At 29.1% G+C, this 22,570-nt stretch overlaps 3 protein-coding genes across 4 annotated transcripts; 2 read left to right on the forward strand and 1 right to left on the reverse strand.

Annotated features, from left to right (window-relative positions):
- Nucleotides 1–256: 256 nt before the first annotated feature.
- LOC122536224 lies at nucleotides 257–17,606 on the forward strand. Its single transcript, XM_043668412.1, has 17 exons — nucleotides 257–280; nucleotides 355–549; nucleotides 1,829–1,887; nucleotides 1,954–2,095; nucleotides 2,819–2,986; nucleotides 3,789–3,939; nucleotides 10,008–10,061; nucleotides 10,769–10,917; nucleotides 11,064–11,122; nucleotides 11,524–11,665; nucleotides 11,857–12,021; nucleotides 12,163–12,300; nucleotides 15,830–15,979; nucleotides 16,461–16,519; nucleotides 16,633–16,774; nucleotides 17,063–17,230; nucleotides 17,297–17,606. Exons 1-17 carry the CDS (start codon nucleotides 266–268, stop codon nucleotides 17,435–17,437), a joined length of 2,097 nt encoding a protein of 698 aa, XP_043524347.1. The 5' UTR covers nucleotides 257–265; the 3' UTR covers nucleotides 17,438–17,606.
- LOC122536273 (pyridoxal phosphate homeostasis protein) lies at nucleotides 17,513–19,370 on the reverse strand. 2 transcript variants are annotated; one of them, XM_043668508.1, is made up of 5 exons: nucleotides 19,095–19,370; nucleotides 18,596–18,956; nucleotides 18,268–18,509; nucleotides 18,099–18,189; nucleotides 17,513–18,017 (listed from the first exon to the last, which is right to left on the reverse strand). In XM_043668508.1, the coding sequence occupies exons 1-4, from the start codon at nucleotides 19,164–19,166 to the stop codon at nucleotides 18,115–18,117; spliced, it is 750 nt and encodes a 249-aa protein (XP_043524443.1). In that variant the 5' UTR covers nucleotides 19,167–19,370; the 3' UTR covers nucleotides 17,513–18,017; nucleotides 18,099–18,114. The 2 variants fall into 2 exon arrangements, with proteins under 2 accessions (XP_043524443.1, XP_043524442.1); XM_043668507.1 differs by having other exon boundaries at nucleotides 17,513–18,189.
- A 136-nt stretch (nucleotides 19,371–19,506) lies between these two features.
- LOC122536274 (NADH dehydrogenase [ubiquinone] iron-sulfur protein 8, mitochondrial) lies at nucleotides 19,507–21,192 on the forward strand. The gene is made up of 4 exons (XM_043668509.1): nucleotides 19,507–19,756; nucleotides 19,878–20,112; nucleotides 20,361–20,553; nucleotides 20,956–21,192. The coding sequence occupies exons 1-4, from the start codon at nucleotides 19,729–19,731 to the stop codon at nucleotides 21,085–21,087; spliced, it is 588 nt and encodes a 195-aa protein (XP_043524444.1). The 5' UTR covers nucleotides 19,507–19,728; the 3' UTR covers nucleotides 21,088–21,192.
- Nucleotides 21,193–22,570: the final 1,378 nt, after the last annotated feature.

The raw sequence follows: 22,570 nt of genomic DNA on the forward strand, positions 1-22,570 counted from the left end.
CCATCACATTCTATGTGTTACAATAACATGCATGAGAGTAGAATAAAAAATATCATGATATTTCAATGAATTCTGAACAACAAAGTAATAAGAAATAATAGAGTTTGTCTATCTAAAATGTAATTTGTCTGACAATCGCTCGTCGATTATACTTATACGTTCGTAAAAGATTTCCATAAGATTTCGCGCGACCCAGTCAGTAACCTTCCGATCCGTAGGATCTGAGTCACAGTAATCACGTATATTTGTATGCGAGCCGAGGTACATGCGAATGCAAAACGTAAAGATTCGTAAGATTCTTTATTCCGGATCTACCGTATAAAAATCTCGTTTGCGTAATCACGTTCGTTTCAGAAACGAAAGAAAGGACGGAATAGAATCCCGCTGACACGAGAAAGGCCTGAAAAGATGCCGATTGATTTATACTACTTCGTGTGTAGCCCGCCATGCCGGTCGGTACTACTACTGGCGAAAGCAATCGGTGTCCACTTGAACTTGAAAACGATTTCACCCTTAAAGGGAGAACACATGAAGCCTGAATTCGTGAAGGTTCGTTTTCATTTCATATTATCATAACTAGACTCTTTTATTTGGACTAATTTTTTATGCAATTTCGTACTTTCATAAAGATAATTAAACGAATAGAATCTACTTACTATAGCTTTGTTTCCATTCTTTAGTGCTATAACGAGTATTAAATTTCGATATTTTATATATTTCTAAATATTACGCACGTTCTCTATTTTTCTTTTCTTTTTTTTTTTTTCGCGCTCTTAAATTTCCCATAAATGCATAAAACTCTGCAGTCCAAACATGACAGTATCTACAATTTTTGTAAAAAAGTTTCTCCTAAAATATTAAATTAGTGTTTTATAACGATGTTTTACATTAAAGACGAAACACATCGATTCCTCTAATACTACGATTAAGACACAAAATTTCCATCAAAGACATTAAAGTAAAAAAAATGGAAAAGTTTTATAATACAATAAAATATTATAATTATAAATATAAGCTTGTATTTGTATATCAGAAAAATCGTTTAAATCTTTAAAATCTTTTTAAAATCTTTTTAAATCTCTACACTGTTTTAAATTTATAAAATTTCTAACAAAAATTACAAATTGATCATTCTAACAAAAATTACAAATTGATCATTCCAGTGGTTAAATTTTACACGATTGTAAAATCTAGAAGGTAAAAGAAATAGCAATGAAAAAGTCAATAAACGAATCGTCGGAATCCTCTTTCACAGCCACGATGTTGAAAAACAGAATTTCATAAGTCCTTGAAAAAATAATTGCAAGTGAAATGTTAACACAAAATTTACTCGTTAATCCTTAATGGATTAATTCGTATAAAAATTACAATGTGTATAAATGAATGACAGTAATGTTTAAAACGTCGCACCTATTTATACAACGTAAAAACATTGCGGTATGAACAAGCTCAAAAAATTAATACACCCGCTGCTGAAAAATTAAAGGAGAGACGCGTGCGTAGTTTTTTTAAGAAATTAGTCGAAAAATATTTCTATACTAAATGCTGGAAATTCAAAAAAAAAAAAAAATGTAACAATTGTAAGTCTAATAATTTTTGGCTAACAAATTCACCAAAGATAGTAAAAAATAAATATTCTTTTACGCATATATGTACATATATTGTATTCTGAGCGTAAAGATGAATTACTCGTGTAAAAATTTCATGCATGTGTACATTCAAAAATTAAAAAAAAAAAAAATTAAATCCACATAAGGGTAATATGACATTGAATGTTTTAATTAAATGCAGTTGATAAACAATGATATACTATAATTACGTTCCTTAGCTAAATCCACAGCATGTAATACCTACGATAGACGACGACGGATTTATTTTATGCGAAAGGTATGAAATAATGATTTATCGTCAGAAGCAAACCTACTCTTTCATAATATTATCACGCGCTTACAGTCGACCAATTATGGGATATTTAGTAAGCAAGTACGCCAAGAATGACTCTTTGTATCCGAAAGATCCGAAAAAGAGAGGCATCGTGGATCAAATGCTATATTTTGATGCCGGCTCGCTTCACGAGAACATGATTAATTGTTACGTATGTATTCTAATACTCTTATTGTTGTAAAAACAGCTTTAATAAGTGATGTAACATTCGCTGTTAATAGCAGCATGCGTGTATGTGTATGCATCGATGTCGACAGTATGATAACAATTCTACTTTATTATTAATGAATTTTAAATATGAAAAAAATTTGGATTGGAACCAACGTTTATACAGGGTGTCACAGTTTTAGATTAGACGATCAAATTTCATCAGTTTGTTCTATGAGTAGAAACAAGAAAAAGAAATATGAAACACGAGTTCATTGTTGTCACGTTACAAGATAATTTAACAATATCTCAAAATAATTTAATAATATAAAGGTGTTCATATGGAATATGCTGTTGCAACGAGTTTCAATTAGCAATAATGATAGCGAGCTAGCGATCATTTCCAAAGCGTCGAACAAAAAGTACGCTGACGCTATTTTTTGCTCACAGCAAATATGTATATGTATATACGTTGGTTAATTTCCATTTTCTTCTAATTTTCTTGTACAGCGCTCGCAAACCTACATTTATTTAACATTAATCACAGAACAAACATGAAGTTTGATCGTTTGAAACTGAAACACATTGTGTGTATGTTTGTTTTATAGCAAATTTAATATAATTAAATCATCACAAGAAATACGCGTTGATTTACGGATTAATTATAGCAATTATAGTAATTATATTATAGTACATAATCGACAGTTATTTATCCTTGATACATTAGTATCCTGTAGTATTCTTTGGAGCACATTCCCTAAACGAAGAAAACGTACAAGCTGTGGAAAAATCATGCGATTTGTTAAACACGTATCTCGCTGATAAGGAGTTCGTTGCTGGTGACACTCTAACCATCGCTGATTTTGCCATCCACACGACTATTTGCGTTTTATTGGTAAGTGTGCATTTCGAGAAGGTACAAAAATTAGAATTTCTCTCGCACATAAACAGTAATTAGATATTTATTTGTACATAGCATGTATATAAATTTAAATAGAAAACGAAAGTGACATTCGATATTTAAATAACTTGCAAAACGAGACGTTGACGTAACTTTTTATGGACTATCAACTTGGAGCAATGGTGAATTTAAATGCTGTAACAAGTAACAAGTAAAACGAAGGAAAAAAAGAATGTCTCAAGAAAAAGCGGCTTTCAGGGTTAAAAATAACTCTTGACATGAAACATTTCACGTCAGATTGACGTCAAAGTTAGGATAAAACACAGCGGGAAAAAAAAACGGGACATAATATTCTTTCTTTGATCGTTTAACGATACGAGTACATCAATCTTTATCTCGAGCCTCATTAAAACCGTTATAACAGAGAGTGGCTTGAAGAGCTGGAGATTTGTAATTTATAACTTGTCAATACTTGTATATTACAGTGTAAGAAACAATCGAACATTTTACAAAATTTACCTTTTCAATTTATAAAATTTAAAATTCTAAATTTGAGTTTCGCAATGCAATTTGATATAAAAAAAAAAGTATACTACTTTTAATTCTTTTTCAATTAATAAAGTCATTTTGTTCCTAATTGGTCTGTTAAAAATATCGTGATCATCGTTTTACGAAATATTATTCTCCTTCTTACTCTCCTAATTATAGAAACAGTGAGCGAACGATATTATAATAAAAAAAATGTTAAAAGGTGAGATATTATCAGCAGAGTGTAATATATGTACTTTGTCAACAGTGCTTCGACTTTGATATTGGCCGATACGACAACGTAGAAGCCTGGTACAATCGTTGCAAGCAACTTCTGGATAAATTCGGTTTTGAGGATGTGCACTCGCCTGGAACAAAATTGTTTACCGAATTGTATCGATCGAATTTACAAGAATCTAGTTAACACTGAGGTCGTACAACAGGATGGTAGAACCGTGAACTCGGTTGCCAGTGCACCGATCATCGAGATTAGACATGAAACCTATTAGATCGTTTCGTAAATCATCGTTTCACTTTAACGAGAACCTCGTCTTGTTGAATAGAAAAGAAAGTGAAAGAAAGTGAGGCGATGGATTTGCGTATAGAGTACAAACATTTAGCTATTTTCAATTTGTTTTATAGTTTACCGATGTTATTCGTAAATGGACTTTGATAGTTTGCACAATTATATATGTTATTAGTTATATACATGTTCAATTTGTAGTCATAGCAATATACACACTGTATATTGTTACTTCTTCACAAACAAAGGATGTTAGATGAAATAAAATCATTTCAATACGTATTTGCACGTTTGTGGTATCGATCTTTTGAAAATGATGTTGTATCGGCATCCCATTTATAAGGAGACTCGATAACTAACTCGTTTACATAGTTTGTAATTATCTCGTCGCGAGCTCTCGAAAAGTACACAGTTAGATTTGCTTTGCGTGTTCCAGCCAACTCCTTTATCCCTATTCCGATTATCTGTCGCAAATCAAGCGACCAAAGTTTCAAACAGAGAGTTTCGGTACATTTCAACGACTTTCGTTTTATAGTAGAATCCATTTATCAATCGTGTCTAAATATTGTTTTCAGCGAAAATTATTACATAGATACTCGACGCGAAATTTATTCGATTCGTAGCGAAGAATCGTTCGTTCTTGTATGAAACATACATACATTTATGCTAAAACATTTATATAATTCCAGCCGAACTCAATCCGCAGTTAGTACGGATAAATAAAGTTTTTAAAAGATTAAACATCGATGTAGAAAATATGTCAGTTATTAGTATCTATTAGTTATTAGTTAATATTGTTAATAGTTAATATTAGTTAATATTAATTAATTATAAAATATTTAATTTTTTCTCGTTTTTCAGGAACGGACTTTATATATGTAGAAGATTGAAATTATGTGTAAATATAAATATCTGTAAATTAAATAAAATAGTTATCTATCATTTATCTAATCATAAAGTTACACTATAGATAGTATCATATGTTCGATGTAAGATCCATTTTATACAAAGTTAAGTTTGAATTCCTCCGCGTGCAGTGTTGTACAATTTTGGATACACTAATGATGCAAACATGAAATATAAATAACCTATCATTCATATTCTAAGTAATTCATTTCACCTTTTTGAAGCGAAAGGTTTATGTAATTAGTAAAACTCGTAAATATTAACTTTAAAAAAGTTAAAAAAAAATAAAAAGGAAAAAAGGAAAAAGAAAAAATTTTTCTTAATTTCGACAGACACGTGTGAATATTGAAATAATTATAATCGAAGCAAAATCGTTCATTGAAATGATCATTGAAATTATGAAATTGGCTGCGTTCAATGCAGACAATTTATGTCAGCGATAGTCATTCTATTGAACGATGTTCACTTCCCAAAGCCTAAGTCAACTGTACTTATCTACGTTATTAACTATGTAAAATTAAACATCTACAATATTTAGAATTTTAACGTGAAAATTTTAATTTAAATTAAATAAATAAAACATTGTCTTTTTTTTAATTTATTACATGTTCAAACGTTTTCATCGAGATTACGTAATCTGATTTCATAAAAATATATCGGTTATATAAATATATAATTTATGACATAAATATATAATTTATATATTTTATATATAATGTTATCTTGTCTTATTTATAGATAGAAATAAACTTTGGTGTAATTCAAATCTTTTGTAAAAAAAATTAAAAAATATATATTACTCGTCCCGAATAACTAAGTTGTTACACAATAATAACAATAAATGAGCTATTGCGTTCATTTACCAAATCGATGAAATTACGTTTAAAATTTAAACTCAAATAAATATTGTATTATTACAAGCATAACTTTTATCTGGCTATCATAAAACATGCACAAAACATTATGAAATATGGAATAGTATTTACAAGTATGGAATAATTATATTGGCTTTTGAAAAAAATTATTTATTATATCAAGGTCAAAAAAATTTTTATCATTCAAAGAAATTGAAATATTTAAAAAAATTCAAAAAGTAGAAAACGACTTAGGTTCTGATTGTATGGTCACTTTTATTTTACTTATTTTATTACTAATTACTTTTGTAATTATTACTGAGATTTTTTTTATAGATTGGCTACTTTCAATAAATCGATAAAAGAGAAAAAAAGAACTAGTGCAATCTACAGTTATCGCGATCTTTTACACGTGCATAGTCATCTGTAACTTTGCACTTTTTATTTCGAAAATATGATTATTCAGCCTTGAGCCTCGTCACATTACTTGCTACGATTAACAACAAAAACTTACGGATAGTAATATTAGTGTCAATGGCAATATTTATGCACGTGACATTTTCAAATATTTGTCACTTCTACGATTCCTAATATAATATAACATGTTACCTATCTAAAAAAAATTAAACGACCACGGACAAACGTCGATAAACCAATCGCGAGAGAATAAAAAACAAAGTTACTCCGAATCCCTTTGAAAATAAAAGGGAAACTCTATTGTTGTTCCCATGTTTCTTTCTCATCTCTCTTTTTCTTTCCTTTCTCGTTCGCCTTCCATCGAAGATGTTTCTTTTTCCCTTTTATTTTTTTCACATGCGTTGACCGATCATGCGTGAGGCTACGTGCCGAGAATTACGCAACACGGACAATAATTTCGGCGGACGATTCGACGATGATGCGGCAGAAACTGCGGAATCCTGGCCGAGCATGCCGGCTGAAAAACCCGTTGCGCTTCCGTTCCCGGAATTCCTGTTCGACGGTCCATAGCATTCTCCTGTTCCTGAATTTAATTAACTCACGGTCCATTTCGCGAATGCGGCCGCGCGGATCGCCCTCGAGGAATCATTGAAGGGAAGGTAATGTTTTTACCGGTGAAATTGAGAACGCCCGCGAAGAAACTTCCGCAGCCGCCGCCGCCGCCGCTGCACGGAAAATCAACCGCCTCACAATCGCTCGGTACTCTCGCTCTCTTCACAAACCGTTTCCTCCGCGCTTTCCCGCCCGTTGTTATTTTTTCTTCTGATTTTTAACCCCATCGATCGGTCGGTTAGGAAAACTTCTTGCAACGTGTGAAAATTCTTTCGTATTCTCGACGGCGCTCAAAGTCAATTCTTCTTCTAGCTACCAAAACAGAGTCTGAGAGAGACTTCCATATATAGATGTTCACTTTGATACAAGTTATTATTACGCAAAATAAAACAAAACGCAATTAATCATTGTGACCTTATGTGATTGGACAGCGATTTTACTCTAGCAGATCCGATATCCAAACAAGAATTTTGTAGGTCCATTGTAAAAATAAATCACAAACCGCAAAGGATGATTACGACCTTAAGAGAATGCGTAATAATAGTGAATCATTAAGAAGAATTATTAGAAATGTTTTACAAATCAAGTAGTTTAAGAAATAATTCGGAATCTCGTGCATATCTTTGAAATAGAAGTTTTTGTACATGTTTTATACATTCGTAGTGTAAACAGTTATTTGACATAATATATATGTTGCTAATGTTAATATTCAATATTTATTATTACTGATATTTTATTAAAAGAAAATAAATTTAAAATAAACTAAGAAAATTACTGATATTATTACTGATATTTTATTAAAAGAAAATAAATTTAAAATAAACTAAGAAAATTAATGTTTCTAAAAGGTTTTCACCAGGTATGATTTTATTCAATACATAACTATCGCTACGTATATTATAGTTGTTTCATTATAAGAAAAGTTTGCCAAGTATTTTAATAATGATTCATCCTCGTTCTCGAAAGGGAAGCAAATATTTAAGAAATTACAACTGCATAGTTTCTCAACGTAATTTTACTCTATTAAATGAAAAATCGAATTCTCATTTTTTCCTTGACAACGTCAAAGACTGTCTTACTATCTATCTCACAATTTAATCACATTATTATTGCAATGAAATAATAACTATGTAAAGGAATTGATGTTAATAGATAAAGAAAATTTGTTTCGTTTATTGAACGATATAGTTTATCAAATAACATAAATACGAAACATTTCTTAATTATCATTTGTCGACATCTGAAATTTTATTTTAAAAAAATATTGTAATATCGTGAATCATCAGTCGGTTCATCATTTCGATGATTAAATCATTCCTAAACAAATCTAATTGTAATATAAAATTAGCAACACTTGAGACTTATGTATATTGTAAAAGCAATTCGACAAAGAACATTCAGAACAAAGAATATTCAGAAGGAAATTGGAATATTCGCGTAGATGCTCATTGATTTGCAAGAATTAAATTAGTAATTAGTAAAATTGCATTTCCTCTCAATTCTTATAACTTACTTTCGACCAAAAGCAAAATCAAAAATTACAATGAATTCTGGAACGATTAACGTCACGGAACGATTAACGTCAAAGATCGCTGGACTTCGACGCTAGGCGCACAGCCACTTTTGCGGCTTGTACAAGTTGGTGTTCGAGATTCGTACTTGAGGGACTATAGGCCGCTACAAGACAATGAAACGATCTCGATTCATCGTTTAATACCGAGTAACGTGCATTCAATCTGCCGTCATGGTGTCGCTTGTATCAGACTCGAAATTGCAGACGGAGCTTATGAATCTTTCCTGGGTGAATTTTCCGCACGATTCGATCTACATGGGTGAATTCAATTTTGCCGTGCTATTCGTAATTAATCCGCGTCTTCCAAAAGAGCGTTCCGCATCCACGGTATGGCTGTAACCGCAACTGATTAGAGCTACATTTCCGGTGGCGTGGACGTGCGCGGCGACGTTAAATCGAAGGATTTGCGGTCTTCTTGGATCTCTCGGTATTTCCACGGTGCATGCATCGCGAGAATCGGCTGGGTAACGAAGGAAAAGTGGGTCAGCCCGTTTACAAGCTCGTGATCGATTCGCGTAGCCCGTGAACGCACTGGCATTGTGCCGTGTATCGAACTGCTTTCTCAAAAACGATGCAATCGTCTATGAACCTCGTGCAGCCCATTACACGTGGCAAAACGAACGAAATATTTATTTATACGCACGAAATGTTTGACAATTATTTTGTTTAAATGTTCGCGATTATTACGCAAAATACAGATACGACGAGTAAATGCAAATGTAAAACAGCTTGAATATGTTATGATAAAGTGCAAATTTTAAGTCTCAGTCACTTACGTAACATCAAAGGTCGCTCAATAATTAAAAATTTAAAACAAGTAACTTGTAATGTTGTTGACGCACTTCGCTAATGTAAGCTAGTCATTGCTAGTTTACAATTTATTATAACTTGCTAATATGAATCTATATGTGCACTCATTTTTACAAAAGTTTAATTTTTAAGGACATGTTTTTAAAACGTTTGAAAATACCGTGGAATCAAATAATTTTCTGTAAAGATTACTACACACACTGTACTCAACTTGTTTTTCAAAATTCTAAGCTTACTTGCAAATATCCTTTATAGTACTAGTGTAGAGAAACATCGCGAATTATTTAACTTAAATTATTTAAACGTTTAATATATCTTCATTGCTATCAATACTTTAAGTCATAAAACTTCTTAATACTATTTGCATCAACACTTACTTTTTACGATAAGATATTTTTTACGATATTGTACGATATTTTTATAGATTTTTTTTTTTTTTTTTGAGTCTCTTACACAGCTCGTAAACACTTGATTTGAAATAATCTATTCTATATCTTTCGACAAATATCATTCATTCATTTTACTAACATATCTAAGCTCTAATAAATTTAACGATCTGAAAATTTAAAAAAGATGGGAAAAGATCAAAGGGAAAAAGCATAGACGATGGCGGTGAACTACGTATTCGTAACAGGTTGAAACCGATCGGACATGCGCATGCTCTCTTGCTGGGGGATTTATAGTAGATATGCTGGCATTTATAAAGAGACTGGAGAGCTAACTTCTTTAGACTGTACGCAATTTTCCTGGCACATAATTGGGAAGCTTGTATTTAAATTTGCTTTGCGTGTCCCTACTTATCTGTCACAAATCATTTTTGTTTTCGTCGTCAATTACATATAAACGGTATGGAGTTTCCTATATATTGTGTTTTCTGATGTCATTTTAATCGTTCATTTTATGTCTTTATTGAATATAAGAAACAAAATCTGTTTCTCGCTGTATAATTAATATTTGCGAATGAGCGAATTAATATACTGTTTTACGAAAAACGTTCGCAGCTTCCAAAAATTAAATATAATAAATATAATTTAACGTTGTAATGAAAAGAAATTTAATTCATAATGCAATTTATTTTATTAGTATAACAGAGATGACATGTTTCGATTCTTTTTTCGTGTGTATTTAAACCAATGTTTACGTAATATATTAAAATAATATTATATTAGTATATTCCAAAAATTATCTAGAACTCTGTTGAGTCATATTATTTAAATAAATACATATTACATAAATAAATATATGCCGCGATAAAAAAAGCAATGATTTATTTCACGTTCAAGTCCAAGTTACACAAATATCAGCTTGACATTTTTCAATCATTTGACTCTTTTTTGTAAGTCCATTTTTAACTTTTCATTTTTTTTATTACTCTATAAATAGATAATCTTTACTTTTGAGATTAGAAAAAAATTATTATTCGAAGGAATAAATCACGTTTCATCTGAACTGTTACTTTCATTTTAAAAACAATTTACAAAAAACGGCTTCATTCGAGTGTATTTAATTGAGAGATAACAATTCTTTAAACAATGAATCGCACGTGGTTACAGAAATCAAAATGCCGATTATTAGTTATGAAACTACAGGAAGTCCTCCATGCCGTCTCGTTAGATTGGCAGCTGCCGCGCTTGGTGTCACACTGAATCTCAAAAAAATCTCTTTCGAGAATCTAGAACATCTAACACCCGAATATTTGAAGGTACATAGATGATACAACAGTATTTCATGTAAATTGAAGGTTATTCTATTACACTTCAATTCAAATTCGATATTAAAACACAAAATAATTATATTTATTTATATTCAATACTTTTGGTAATATAATTAATGTCTTTATGTATGTAGATGAATCCACAACACATGGTACCTACAATTGATGATGACGGTTTCATCATGTGTGAAAGGTAAAATTTATGTAAACTTCAATATTTAATATCTAACATTTTTTCTTGTTTCTTTTTTGATACATTAACTTGCTATTGTACGTATAAATATTTTTATTAATTTATATATAAATATTATTTAGCAGTTTTATAAATGTTTTTAGATTCGATTTAGATTAGATTTAGTTTATGCAATTAAATTGACGTATACAGCCACGTGATAATATTTCAAATAACGATTCGTAAAAAAGAAATTAAAGAAAAATAGAAATCTTGTTCGAATTAGAATTATATTATTATTCCAACGCGATTTTGTAATAGGCTTGCTTTAGTTTGTAACACTTACTTTACATTTATTCTACACGTGTACAAACATAGGACTAATAGAATAAAAATAGAAACATTATACATGTTTTCATTAGCCGAGCTATTATAACATACTTGGCAAATCAATACGGCAAAGACGACTCACTATATCCAAAGGATCCGAAGAAACGTGCGCTCGTTGATCAGAGATTATATTTCGATGCATGCACGTTGTACAAAGCTTTCATAGATTATTACGTAAGTTTCACATTACTTAATAATTTTTAACGTCAATTTCTCTATTATTAGTTTTAGTATTTCTCTATTACTAAGTATTATTATTTCTAAATAATTCATTTAGTTCTATGTAAGTGAACAGTAATATACTGTACTTTAAAATATACACATGTGAAGCAAATAGATAGTTAATCGTAAAATCTTTGTTATAGTACCCTATATTTATATATAAGGCCCCTAGAGATCCAACGAAATATGTAGCTATTGGCACGGCTTTGTCGTTTCTTGAAAAATTCCTCGAAGGACAAGACTACGTGGCAGGGAAAACCATGACTCTCGCTGATCTAGCAATTGTCGTCACTGTTTCTACATTAGAGGTAATTCTCTTGAAAACATTGCCTTATTGAAACTCTACTCTAAAAGTTGGAAACAAAAAAAGTATAAGTTCTTGAAATGAACTGAAACTATTCTTTATTCATGCAAAGCCACATTCATTCGTTGTATTATTTTGATAACAGGTCTCCAGCTACGATCTCAGCAAATATAAGAACGTGATAAGATGGTTTGCGAGGATCAAATCAGAAGCTCCAAAATATGAAGACAACGATGTTGGAGCAAAGGTTCTTAAACAATGGTCGGAAGGTGTGATGAAAAATTGAACAACGTTACACAAGATAATTTAAATGTTAGAAATTAACATTGGAATCGTGCTTTTAATTCTTTTCATTTTTAAAAAGTTCTGCTTGAATTTAAAGAAGCCTCATTACTTGTGATGATGCACACAGGTACATAAATTATATACTATGTAACTTTTGACAGGGTTCAACTAACTATCATTCAGCCACAAGATTAATATTAATCCCGAAAGTTGTCCTTTCTAACAGTAAAGAACACTCTCTATTCAACGAGGGAAGACATTGAACGATATTATAAATGACCATGTATGACCTCGAAAGATCAATATATCACAAGTTCATAAAGTCATTTCAAAATAGATGTTCGATCCCGAAATTACTGTCGTTTAGTTATTATTAGCGAAAAAAAATGTAAGTAGTAATTACTGACAGTAGTAATTAAAAAACACATTTTTAACGTATGCATACGCTAAGTATTATAACACGTGCAAAATTGTGACATTAAATATATATTTCGTAAACTATTAATAAACAAAATTTAAAAAATGAATATTACGTTTAGAAGTTATTGCAAGAGAATAAGTGAGAATGAAGCAGTACGTGATACAAATGTCCAATTGTTTCGTTCAATTGTTTCGTTCATACTATATGAACACAAATGAATATTTTTCTTTAACATACTGACAAGTGACAGATCGCATTCGTCGATGCTCGTTCATGTTCACAGCACTATTCACATTTTGATCGTTCATGTTCGTTCGTGCTCATCCACGTTCGTCAAGTCCACCCTCAACACGCTCGTAAATACACACTGTAGTAAAGGCGTTATAACAAAATGTCGATGCGTATAATATAGTCTGTGAAATTTACGTTTTCTCAAAAATTGTAAAAGTTCGATTTTAAAAACTAAACTTTAGAAATATTAATACATGATAATAAACATATAAATTCTAGAAATTCGGTGCAAAAACTAAATTTTAGAAATATTAATACATAATAATAAACATGTATGCGAATACTAAATTTTGCAATGGGATATTAACTCTTTAAGTGTTTAGTCCGTACTTGAATATTGTACAAATAATTTCATAATCAACAATAATAAAATAATTAGTTTACTTGATAATTAGTTTACTTGTCTCAAAAAGTATGACATATTGCAATATATTGAATAAATATCATATCAAAAAATGCATGTTTAAAAATAAATGTGTTTTTTAATTTTGTCGTATATTCCTCAATTAGTATTAAATTTAACTAAGTTAGTAGTATTCTAGTAGTTTTAAGCGTCCAAAGGGTTAAGTAAGAAAATTTAACTTAGCTAAAGAAAATAAGAATGAAACTTAAAATATTAAAAATAAAATCTAATTTAAGAATAAACTTAAAGATTTAAAATAAACTCCCGATGCTTTTCAAGATAAACTAAAAGCACAGTATAATTAATGTCAAACTGACTGACATAAGAAGAAAAACCTGTTTCGAACTCATTTAAGGTGCAATTAGTATTATCACGTAGGATATGGTAAATAGTGCCATCAGCATCGAATACGAATTAATGAACCTTGTAATTATAGTAGCCACTTGCTGTTCGCAATGCGGCCAATTTACTTTAACAGTGACCATCCTTTTGAAGTTCATTTGCTAATTATCTTCGACCACGGTTTTATGTACGTTTTAATTACACTACAATGATCAGAAAAATTCTTTTTAATCAATACTTTATATTCTCTTATTGATGTAGCCAAACAAGGAAGATCTTTCTGTTTTCGCGAAGAAACTTTGAATCCTACGTTAAACATTTCCTAATGAATAAAGCATCATCAAACAAGAATAAATATTCTTAATAGATCTTAGAGAATTTTTATTATTTAATTTTTTTATTCATTTATTTTATTTTTATTTTACAATTTATATGTAGAATATTTACATTTATGTACATATATAATTTATGTATAGATTTCTATATATTTACATATAGAAACTTACATTTTTATTCCCTTTCAAAACTAATATTATTATACATAATTCTGATAGTAATATTTCGTCTGAAGAAAAATATAATTTAAATATTCCTCACGAATGTTCCTCACGAAAATAACAATATTCATTAAAAGAATTGAAACTGACTTTAATAAAAATGAAAGACAGAGTCAGTAAATGAAACTATTTCCAGTCATTGTGTCAATTTTAAAATATGACATTTTTGTATCAATGATATTTATCAGAAGTGAAAAACAAAAAAATTAACTGTGGTTATAACCAAGCGATGGAATTGCCCTCCCTATTATAGGTAATGTATCTATTATATAGTATATATATCGAATGTGCCAGCGCATAAGTTCTACACACAATCAATTCACCCGTACGAAGAACTGTACTGTACTTTCTTTTTATCATTCGCAAAAAAAGCATCACACTTATATCTCTCAAAGAATAATAGTTGCAATCGTTAACAGCGCACGCTAATTGTATTCATTATTACAAAATTATTACAAATTATACTACAAATTATTACTACATTATTATAAAAAATATTAATTATTTCTTTGCATGTCGTGATCGTTTACTGTTTCGTGCGATTAGAACGAACGCCAATTAAGACAGGTAAGAAATGTAATTTACAATTTATTATATTACATATTCCATTTTTCTTCTTTACATTATTTATATTTTTGAACTTTACTTGTACTTGTACACATTTCGCATGTATGCTCGTTAATAGCAGATAATAAGCTGTCACATAGTTTAGCTACGTACTTAAGTTTGTTATATAAAAAGTAGAACTCTATCGATTACATTAATTGAAAAAAAAATTAAACTACTGAAATACATTTCGATTGGCCAAGAGATAAAATTCATACGTAAATGTAAATGAAATTCATATTTGTGCTTGTCGCAGGTTTGAAACCCATTAAATTTCAGTTAAGCATCGCTTGTTTTATTCATCACAACAACAAGCAAATTTTATTTTGTTTGTTTTCGATTTTAGCTACATCATTTTTTTTTCTGTCTCATTTTTGCTTCATTTTTTCTCTATGCAAATTCTCAATCTTTATTAAAGCTTGAGAAAAATCGAATATTCATAACGCAAACAATGCAAAATCGCTCACAATAACTCTTGGCATTGATGAATAATGAAGGGAGTGTGATGTGAGACGCATTAAATGCGAAGGAAGGCACACAGGATAGTTCTGTAACTTTCGTATATGTGTATATTCATTTAGTCAGTGATATTGATTCTATCGAAAATCGTTGTGAACGAAAGCGGCGACGCTCAAAAGAAGAATGTCTGTAATGGAATATTTCAATACTTTTCGCTAGCTATATCAAAAGTTTGAAAGCAAAATATTTTTTTCGTTGGAAATGAAACGCTATTCGACAACAACAAAAAAAAGTATCGCGATAATAATTTTAAAAACAGCGGTTTTTTGTGAGTTTTATTATAATTTAGTTATTATGTTTTACCACCTTGAATTTTAATTATACTATATGACATTGGTTGTAAACCGATTCACTGATTCACTAATATTAAATATATTCCTTTAGTTAACAAACAATCATGTCAGTGGATTTGTATTACACGCCAATAAGCTCACCTTGCAGAGCGGTACTTTTGACTGCTGAGGCAATTGGTATTTCTTTAAATTTGAAAGAAATAGATTTATTTTCTGGTGAACAGCTAAAGCCAGAATATGAACAGGTGAGCATGATTAAAAATCCTTTACAAAGTTTATTGGATTAAATATCTATTATCGAGATAATATATATATATATATAATATTATTAATATATATATATATATATATATAATATTTATATAATATTGTATGAAATGTATGAAATTTATGTATTTCTATAATATTTATTATGATCAATATAGGAAATATTATAGATAATATTACAAAAATCAAAAATTAAATAAATATCAAAAATTAATGAAACATTATAAACGGTTCCTCAATTGTACATCATTTCGAACAATTAACTGAAAGTAATTAATAAAACGCGGTAATTAAATTAAATTGCATTTATTCGGCTTTCTTTCTTTAGTTCTTTGTGTTCATTTTATTCAATCGATTCTCACCTAAGTTAATGCAATATCAAAATGCAATTTTACTTGATTGTAACTATATAATTCTAATGTTAAACAGTCAAAATAACATTCGATATCTCTATTACAGCTGAATCCACAGAAAACTATTCCGTTTCTTGTAGATGGTGATTACAAACTGAGTGAAAGGTTTGCAATTAACTAATACACATTGCACATTTCGTTTGAACAATGTAACATAAAATAGAATATAATCGTACTTATTTTTGTACTTTATCGCCTCTTTTAATAAACGATTACAGTCGCGCCATCATGTCATATTTAACTGATCAATACAGTAAAAACGTTCATTTAAATCCACAAACACCGAGTGGTCGAGCCTTAGTCAATCATCGATTACATTTTGACATTGGTACTTTGTATAAAGGCATGAAAAACTATTATGTAAGTATTCAAAATGAATTATTTTCTTATTTTCATATTTCTCTTTTCTTGTTTCTTTTTTTTTTAAATAAAAAAACTATAGTTCATAAGGTAAAATAAAAGAGACAGTATCATAAGATTCAAAAATTATTAGGTAATTTCCAATATCAATCGTAGATAACACCGCGCCGAACTGTTTTTAAATGAATAATTTCGGGAAATGATAAGAATAACTCATAATCATGTTAATGGACAATACATACTGCACCCTAAAATTCTTTTGATACCTAATAAATAAATTTGTTACAGTATCCAGTTGTGTTTAGAGGAGCAAAGAATTACAATCCAGAACACTACAAGGTACTGGAAAACGCATTTAATATACTCGATAAATTTCTAGATGGGCAAGATTACGTCGCTGGACGCAATTTGACCATTGCTGATCTGGCAATAGCAGCCACTGTATCAACATCAGAGGTAAATGTAAATTATTAGGAAAATGAAAAGTTAATTAGAGATTTGAACGATGATTATTGATTGTAGGTTTTCGGTTTCGAAATCGACAAATACACAAATGTTGCTAAATGGATGGATAAAATAAAATCATCCGCACCAGGTTATCGTAAAGCCAATGGCGGACTAGAAATATTGAAGAAATTTGCCGATAATTCAGAAACAGAATAATCTATGCCAGTATTAATATATTGACATGTTATTTATTAAATTCAGAAAAATTTAAGATTTTAATGAATAGGCAAATTTAATGTAACGTAATATTTTTAATAAAATGTTATATAATCATCTTACAACACAAAGTGCTCCTACAAAATAAACTAGCATCAAGTTACAAATATGCTTAAACTGCAATTTTTAGAAACAAACAATGTCATTATCAGCCTTCCAAACCTTATTCGATTATTTCCATTCCTACTCTCTTTCTTAAAATCATCGCGTTCTTCTTAAATCTAAATCAATTTTTCTCCAACCATCATAAGAACTATTACATGATTCGCACAATTAACAATCGGTCAATTATATTCAATCCAAATTTATTAGCTCTAAATAAAAACTCGGTAGGAAATCAATCGCCTGTACCCATTAAATAACAATGGAAATAATTCAAACTTTCGAGCATTCATGATAGAAACAAGCAAACAATGATACGCACTTCGTCCAAATTAGTTTAACTGAATATCGTATCATTTCTTTATATGACAACAAAAAACTAACAAATAGAGGCCAACTTATCATCATCATAACGTATCTGCAATAATGTTCCAATATCATATAGACATGTTTTTAATGTTTAATATATAATAATATTAAACAATATATTTGTAATTACACAAGGAATATGTATTTTATGAGATATCCTTTTTTGGCCTTTCTCCAAATATAGCAGTACCAACTCTAACATTGGTACTTCCCAATTCAACCTGCATAATATAGTATTATATTTTAATATATTTTTGACATTTTTATGAAAGCACAAAAACAATTCTTATTGAAATTACCGCATGTTCATAATCACTTGACATTCCCATTGATAATTCTATCTTCTTTGAATCAATACCTAATTCTTTTGATACTTCTTCCCTACATTCTTTCAGACACAAAAAGTCAGGATTTGGTCCTTTAGTGACATCATATCCAAACATACCTATTGTCATAAGACCTACAAATTCTAAGCTTGTACAGTTATCAATAATATATTGAACAAGAGAACAAACTTGTGTTCTTTCACAACCACTCTTCTCTAAAAATATAATATATTTAATTGATTAAGTTGTAAAATCAGAATGATTAAAATTAACCAATAGTTAAAATTACAATATATAATACCTTGCTCGTTGCTAGTATTGACCTGTACCATTATTTTTAATTTCAAATTTTCATGTGTTCTACATTTAGACCAAGCAGCATTTAATGCTGATGCAATTTTTTCAGTATCTACTGTTTCAATAATATACAAATTTGGAGTAGTTAATAGTTTGTTTATTTTATTACGTTGAAGATGACCAATAAAATGCCAACATATATCTGTACACATTTCCAAAATACTTGAATGATTCCCCTTTTCTGCTAATTCATTGACATAATTCTCTCCAAAATGTCTTTGACCAGCTTTATATGCATCGACAATTAATTCAACTGGTTTAAATTTACTCACAGCTACTAAACGAGGCTCAAAATACTTGTATTCCTACAAAAAAAAGGTTAAAAACATAAGTTATTACTGTTTTTATCTCTAGCTTGTTTGTATTTTTATACGATGTATCTGACATATTTATACAATTCTAAACTAATCATTACTATATAAAATGTGATACTTATAACATACTAATGGTCTTCTAGCAGAAGCAACATTAATTTTATCCCGTACTACTTTTAAATTCGCTATTAATTCTGCCATTTTCACTGATTTGTAATCTCTTTATCAACATTTCTTATCAGTATGAATAATTTATGATTTATTGTGTAACATTTAAACATTTTATGTATGCTTCTAGCATACACAAAAATATGTGTTACATATTCTATTTATATAAGAAACTATCTTGACTGAAGTGTAGCACATTTATTATTACAATTACAAACGATCATAATCCATGTCGTGGATGAAGTCATTTGAGCAGCAAGTAAACAATGAAAATAAAATTATAGTGTATCACAATCATAGTTATAGTCTTATGTATTCGCCTTAACTCATTATGAATGAAACTGAACATTATTAGTAACCTAGATGTCGCTGACGAATATAGGGAAAACTCCTATATTAGCCTTATGTAAGAATAGAATAAGATGTATACTCTGTAGTCCAATATTGTGCAAATCAATTTTGAATGCGAAAAAAAGTATTCTTAGTTTGAGGATAACTATAAGATATTGTAATAGTGGTAATTCTAACCGTAACTGAATAGTGTGTATATTGTGAAAAGTGATTGCATGAAGTGAAATTAATTTAAAATTCCAACATGACATTTCTGAAAACTATACAACCAGGTAAATTTAATAAAGATTTTTTATTTGCTAGTATTTTTTAGGTACTTGATAATATGTAACCTACAAATCTATATTTTATCTTAGTTGTATGCTTAATTTTATAAAAGTATAATTTTTGCAGGTTTACAATTACTTCAAATTTCTACAAAAATCTTGTATGTACCTGTACGAACTAAATATTTCAGTATTGCAACAGACCCTATTCATAATCATACACAGAGAACATTCTTATTAGAAATCATTCGTGGCATGGGAATTACTCTAACTCACGCATTGACTGAGCCTGCAACAATAAACTATCCTTTTGAGAAAGGTCCATTGAGTCCAAGATTTAGAGGTGAACATGCATTAAGAAGGTACTAATCAATTTTTTTTATTAATTAATCTCTAAAAATATAAATATTCACAATTTAGCGAAGAATATGTTCTTTTAAATATCATTTTATCTATAATATATAAAATTTAAATTTTTTAATTCAATTAACGTAATATTTATGTATAAGTAAAATTAATAATTTGTTTGATTATTCTTAACTGTAAGTGTTTAAGAGTAATTGTATATATAAATAATATTAATTTTATTGTGAATATTAATTTTATTTAGATATCCTTCAGGTGAAGAGAGATGTATTGCATGTAAATTGTGTGAAGCAATTTGTCCAGCACAAGCAATCACTATTGAGGCAGAGGAAAGAGCAGATGGGTCTCGTCGTACAACAAGATATGATATAGACATGACAAAGTGTATATATTGTGGATTCTGTCAGGAAGCTTGTCCTGTGGATGCAATCGTGGAGGTAATAGAGCTTGAATAAATTTCAATATAGTTATTTTTTCCAAATTTAATAATCTAGCTCCATCATTGGACAGTTTTTTTTATTTCTTTTGAAAGTGACCTAAAAATCCAAATATAATAATATAATAATAATAAGTATATAAAAGCAAAAAATAATGTCTTTATCACTTGTTCTTCCTAGATTAAATTCTTTTCCTTTCTCAAAGATCTGAAAGTACTTTTAGAACAAAATTGCTATATGTTCTGCAAAAATTATAATTCTATCTCCATAATTGAAATTTGAACGAACACTAATATATTTTCTTTTTTTATATTTATTTTAAATAACACGAAAATGAAAAATAAAAAATTATACTTATTTGTTTGTTCTTGAGATTTAAAAATTAATAAAAGATTTTTTTAGGGTCCAAACTTTGAATATTCGACAGAAACACATGAAGAATTATTATATAATAAAGAAAAATTGTTAAATAACGGAGACAGATGGGAATCGGAAATCGCAAGTAATATTCACGCAGATTATCTGTATCGATAAATAAACTATAAAATGTAGTAAAATATTCTATTTATAGTACTAATAATAAAAAAATGTAAATATTACATTTATTAGTACTAATAATAAAAAACATTTAGTATATTACTAAATATTATCTATATAGTATAATTTTCATAAAAGGATAATTCTATTTTTTTTTTAAGAATACAAATTGCATTATAATTCCTTTTCTTTTATAGTTACATAAAATTTTTTCAATGCTTTACTATCTTTTATTTAAAATTATTTTTTATCTTAAAGTTTATTTAAAATTATTTTTTATCTTAAATTAATACTTTGACTGCCACAATAAAAATTTGAAGTAAAAATAATTAATTATTAAAAATAAAAAATGCGATTTTATTGTAAATTCCATTTTTTTCTGTAACAATATTTAAATAAAAATTAAATTCTGTGAAACACATTTCACATGGCAGTCAATGTATTAATTACACATTGCGCTCCTTCAATCTGAATAGAAATTTCAAATCCTTATAAAAGCATTTCTTAGAACAAATATAAAAGAAAGTTGAGAATCTAAAAACAAAGATACAACTGTAAAAGTTCATAAATTAATTCTTTGAAGTAGTTCTTTTACAAATAAAAATTTAGTCAATCAAATCATGAAACGAATCTCGTGGAACTAAAAATTTATCTCTGTCCTTATCCCCTAATCTATTGTGCCCCTTGTCTGATGGTGCTACCGTCTAAACACTGCTTAACTTCGCCTATCACTATTAACTAACTAGGATAGACCAAATATTCAATGTTTTTTCGTGTCCCTTATATTGAAGACACAGACGAGATATATGACTAGATCAAGCATTTTATGGGATTTCGTGTCTCATACTCTGGAATATCAATATATGTAATAAAAAATCATTGGTTTTTTAGCGCACTCTATGCTTAAATAGCAGTAAGTTGGGAAACTATATAAAATAAACCGATCAAAGTTGATCAAGTAATAAATGCGTCAGAAACATGATTTTTAAAATCCATTACAGTGCTATTAAATTTTTAATATCAAAATGTGAAGCTAATAATTAACCGAAATCATTCTATCATATATCAGAAAGAGCTCTATCCATGTTTTAAGGTATTAAGATGATTTTCTTTCATATAGTAAATTAAAATTTTAACGTTATTAATAAAATATTAAAGAGCCTGCCAGCTCAAATAAATTTTATCAAAAATTCGATATAATATGAGAGAAATTAAAAAAAAAAGAAAGAACAACCCTCATTGTAGAAGAAATAATTAATCCTAGACTTTCTAAAATATTTTTGTACGAAAAACATATACATTCAGATGAAATATTTTTCATACGCTTACAAATTAGTTACCCATATATCAAAACTACATATTATTTATTTTTCATTAATCTAATGGATGTGTATATTTACATAAACACCTAACCGAGATCGCAGCCAATCAGTTCGTGCCACATAATTGTATCAGTTATGCAATTAATTGTTTAGCCATA

This window comes from Frieseomelitta varia, unplaced genomic scaffold (assembly GCF_011392965.1).
Source record: "Frieseomelitta varia isolate USP_RPSP 00005682 unplaced genomic scaffold, Fvar_1.2 scaffold_816, whole genome shotgun sequence".
NCBI classification, from domain to species: domain Eukaryota; kingdom Metazoa; phylum Arthropoda; class Insecta; order Hymenoptera; family Apidae; genus Frieseomelitta; species Frieseomelitta varia.

What these genes read in the sequence shown, in the direction of transcription:
- LOC122536274 (XM_043668509.1), top strand. Translation starts at nt 19,729, where the DNA reads ATGACATTTCTGAAAACTATACAACCAG. An exon ending in TCTGAAAACTATACAACCAG is followed by an intron (nt 19,757 to 19,877) that starts GTAAATTTAATA and finishes TAATTTTTGCAG; the next exon opens with GTTTACAATTACTTCAAATT. An exon ending in CTGTGGATGCAATCGTGGAG is followed by an intron (nt 20,554 to 20,955) that starts GTAATAGAGCTT and finishes AGATTTTTTTAG; the next exon opens with GGTCCAAACTTTGAATATTC.
- LOC122536273 (XM_043668508.1), bottom strand. Translation starts at nt 19,166, where the DNA reads ATGGCAGAATTAATAGCGAATTTAAAAGTAGTACGGGATAAAATTAAT. An exon ending in CTTCTGCTAGAAGACCATTA is followed by an intron (nt 18,957 to 19,094) that starts GTATGTTATAAG and finishes TTTTTTTTGTAG; the next exon opens with GAATACAAGTATTTTGAGCC. An exon ending in CAATACTAGCAACGAGCAAG is followed by an intron (nt 18,510 to 18,595) that starts GTATTATATATT and finishes TTATATTTTTAG; the next exon opens with AGAAGAGTGGTTGTGAAAGA.
- LOC122536224 (XM_043668412.1), top strand. An exon ending in TGAAGCCTGAATTCGTGAAG is followed by an intron (nt 550 to 1,828) that starts GTTCGTTTTCAT and finishes TACGTTCCTTAG; the next exon opens with CTAAATCCACAGCATGTAAT. An exon ending in ATCGAATTTACAAGAATCTA is followed by an intron (nt 3,940 to 10,007) that starts GTTAACACTGAG and finishes GCTTTGCGTGTC; the next exon opens with CCTACTTATCTGTCACAAAT.